Source organism: Trypanosoma grayi (genome assembly GCF_000691245.1).
Source record: "Trypanosoma grayi strain ANR4 Tgr_762_V1, whole genome shotgun sequence".
NCBI lineage: Eukaryota > Euglenozoa > Kinetoplastea > Trypanosomatida > Trypanosomatidae > Trypanosoma > Trypanosoma grayi.
Genome location: NW_008826381.1, coordinates 1 through 1,404, shown reverse-complemented (window position 1 = coordinate 1,404; position 1,404 = coordinate 1). Strand labels below are relative to the sequence as shown.

At 54.3% G+C, this 1,404-nt stretch overlaps 1 protein-coding gene across 1 annotated transcript; it reads left to right on the top strand.

Moving 5' to 3' along the window:
- Positions 1–496: 496 nt before the first annotated feature.
- On the top strand, positions 497–1,003 carry DQ04_07621000 (hypothetical protein; the record flags this gene model as incomplete). Its single annotated transcript, XM_009315239.1, has 1 exon — positions 497–1,003. One exon carries the CDS (start codon positions 497–499, stop codon positions 1,001–1,003), a length of 507 nt encoding a protein of 168 aa, XP_009313514.1.
- Positions 1,004–1,404: the final 401 nt, after the last annotated feature.

The window sequence follows — 1,404 nt, the reverse complement described above, 5'->3', positions numbered from 1 at the left end:
TGTGCGCCGCCACGCTGGGCGTGTGCTCTTGGGTCGCTCTTGCGGACGCTGCCCACTCGGTGCTCCGTTGCCACCAATACGATGCCACCACCCGCAGCCGCCAACAGCATCAACAGCAACCCGCAGCCGCTGCTTCAGTGGCTCTTTGGTGTTGTTGGCGGCGGGTGGTGGTGGCGGACGGCTCCTGAGGATGGGATCGCAGCGCCTCCTTTGTTTTTGTTTTTTGCTTTGGTTTTATTCGTAGCTCCTGATGCAAAGCCAAATGTAGACTTATTGCTTCTCCTTTATTGAATGACTTATGAATGCAAATCTCCCTTGTCTGGTGGTGGTGGTGGTGTTGGGTGTTGCCATTGTGTGTCTGCTCCTCCCCCACCGCGGTGTACTCCCCGTTGTTTGCTTCTCTTTCTACGCCGTCTGTTGCTGTAGTGTGGCGGTAGATAACATTGGTGGAGCGCGCGGTGGCCTCTCATCCTCTATTGCGTGTAGTTAGTCGCCAATGAACTATCCCACCTATACTGTGGTAGCTATCCTCTTCGCGCTCATGATCCTCATAGTCTTTGCGCTGGTGCTGTATCTCATCATTTTCTGTGTGTCGCGTTGCCACAGGTCGGTCGAGCTGCGGGAGTTGCAGCGCAGGCAGCAGGAGCACGAGGAGGAGGAGCGGGAGCATGCGCAGCGGATGCGTCTCTTCCACAATGCGCGGCGTGAAAGCGACTCGCAGTCGATAAACGGATTGGACGAGGAGGCACGTGCTGCTGCAGCATCAGAGGCGGTGTTGTCCTCGTCAAGCACGGCGCTGCGCAACGGCCTCCCCGACGGCACGGCGAGCCACGGTTGCGGCAACCAAGATGGAGGACGAATCAGCAATGGTTCTGCCTCTGTGTTTGTGGCGGATTCAACCTTGGCCGCAGCAGCGGCGATGAGCCCCATGACGACGCCATTGACCTCAACGCCTGGTCACCCCGCTGTGGACACGGCGAAGTTGTTCACGGGATATGTCTGAAGGGAAGAGAAGGTTGCTTCAACGGGCAGCGAAATTGTTTGAGCGTAGAGCGGCGATAAGACATTCACTGGGCGATACAAGATTGGAACCTGGCACTGGGTTTTTTTTCCTGGTTGTGTATCATTTATATCTGCAATTATTCGCGATCTCTCTCTGGGTGGGTGGGTGTGTGTGTGTGTGTGTGTGTGTGTGTGTGTGTGTGGTAATAATCTCTAAAGCTAATGTGTCTAGGGATGCAATACCGCAGACGGTAGCCGTGCATTGGGGCGGGAAACATGGTCCTATTGCAGAGACGCCTTCACTCTGAGGGGAAAAGTTAGTCGTTCATTCTATGTCTGGTGAAGGCATTATTTCGGCGTGTGTTGTTGATATGCAAGGATATAGATATATATATATATATA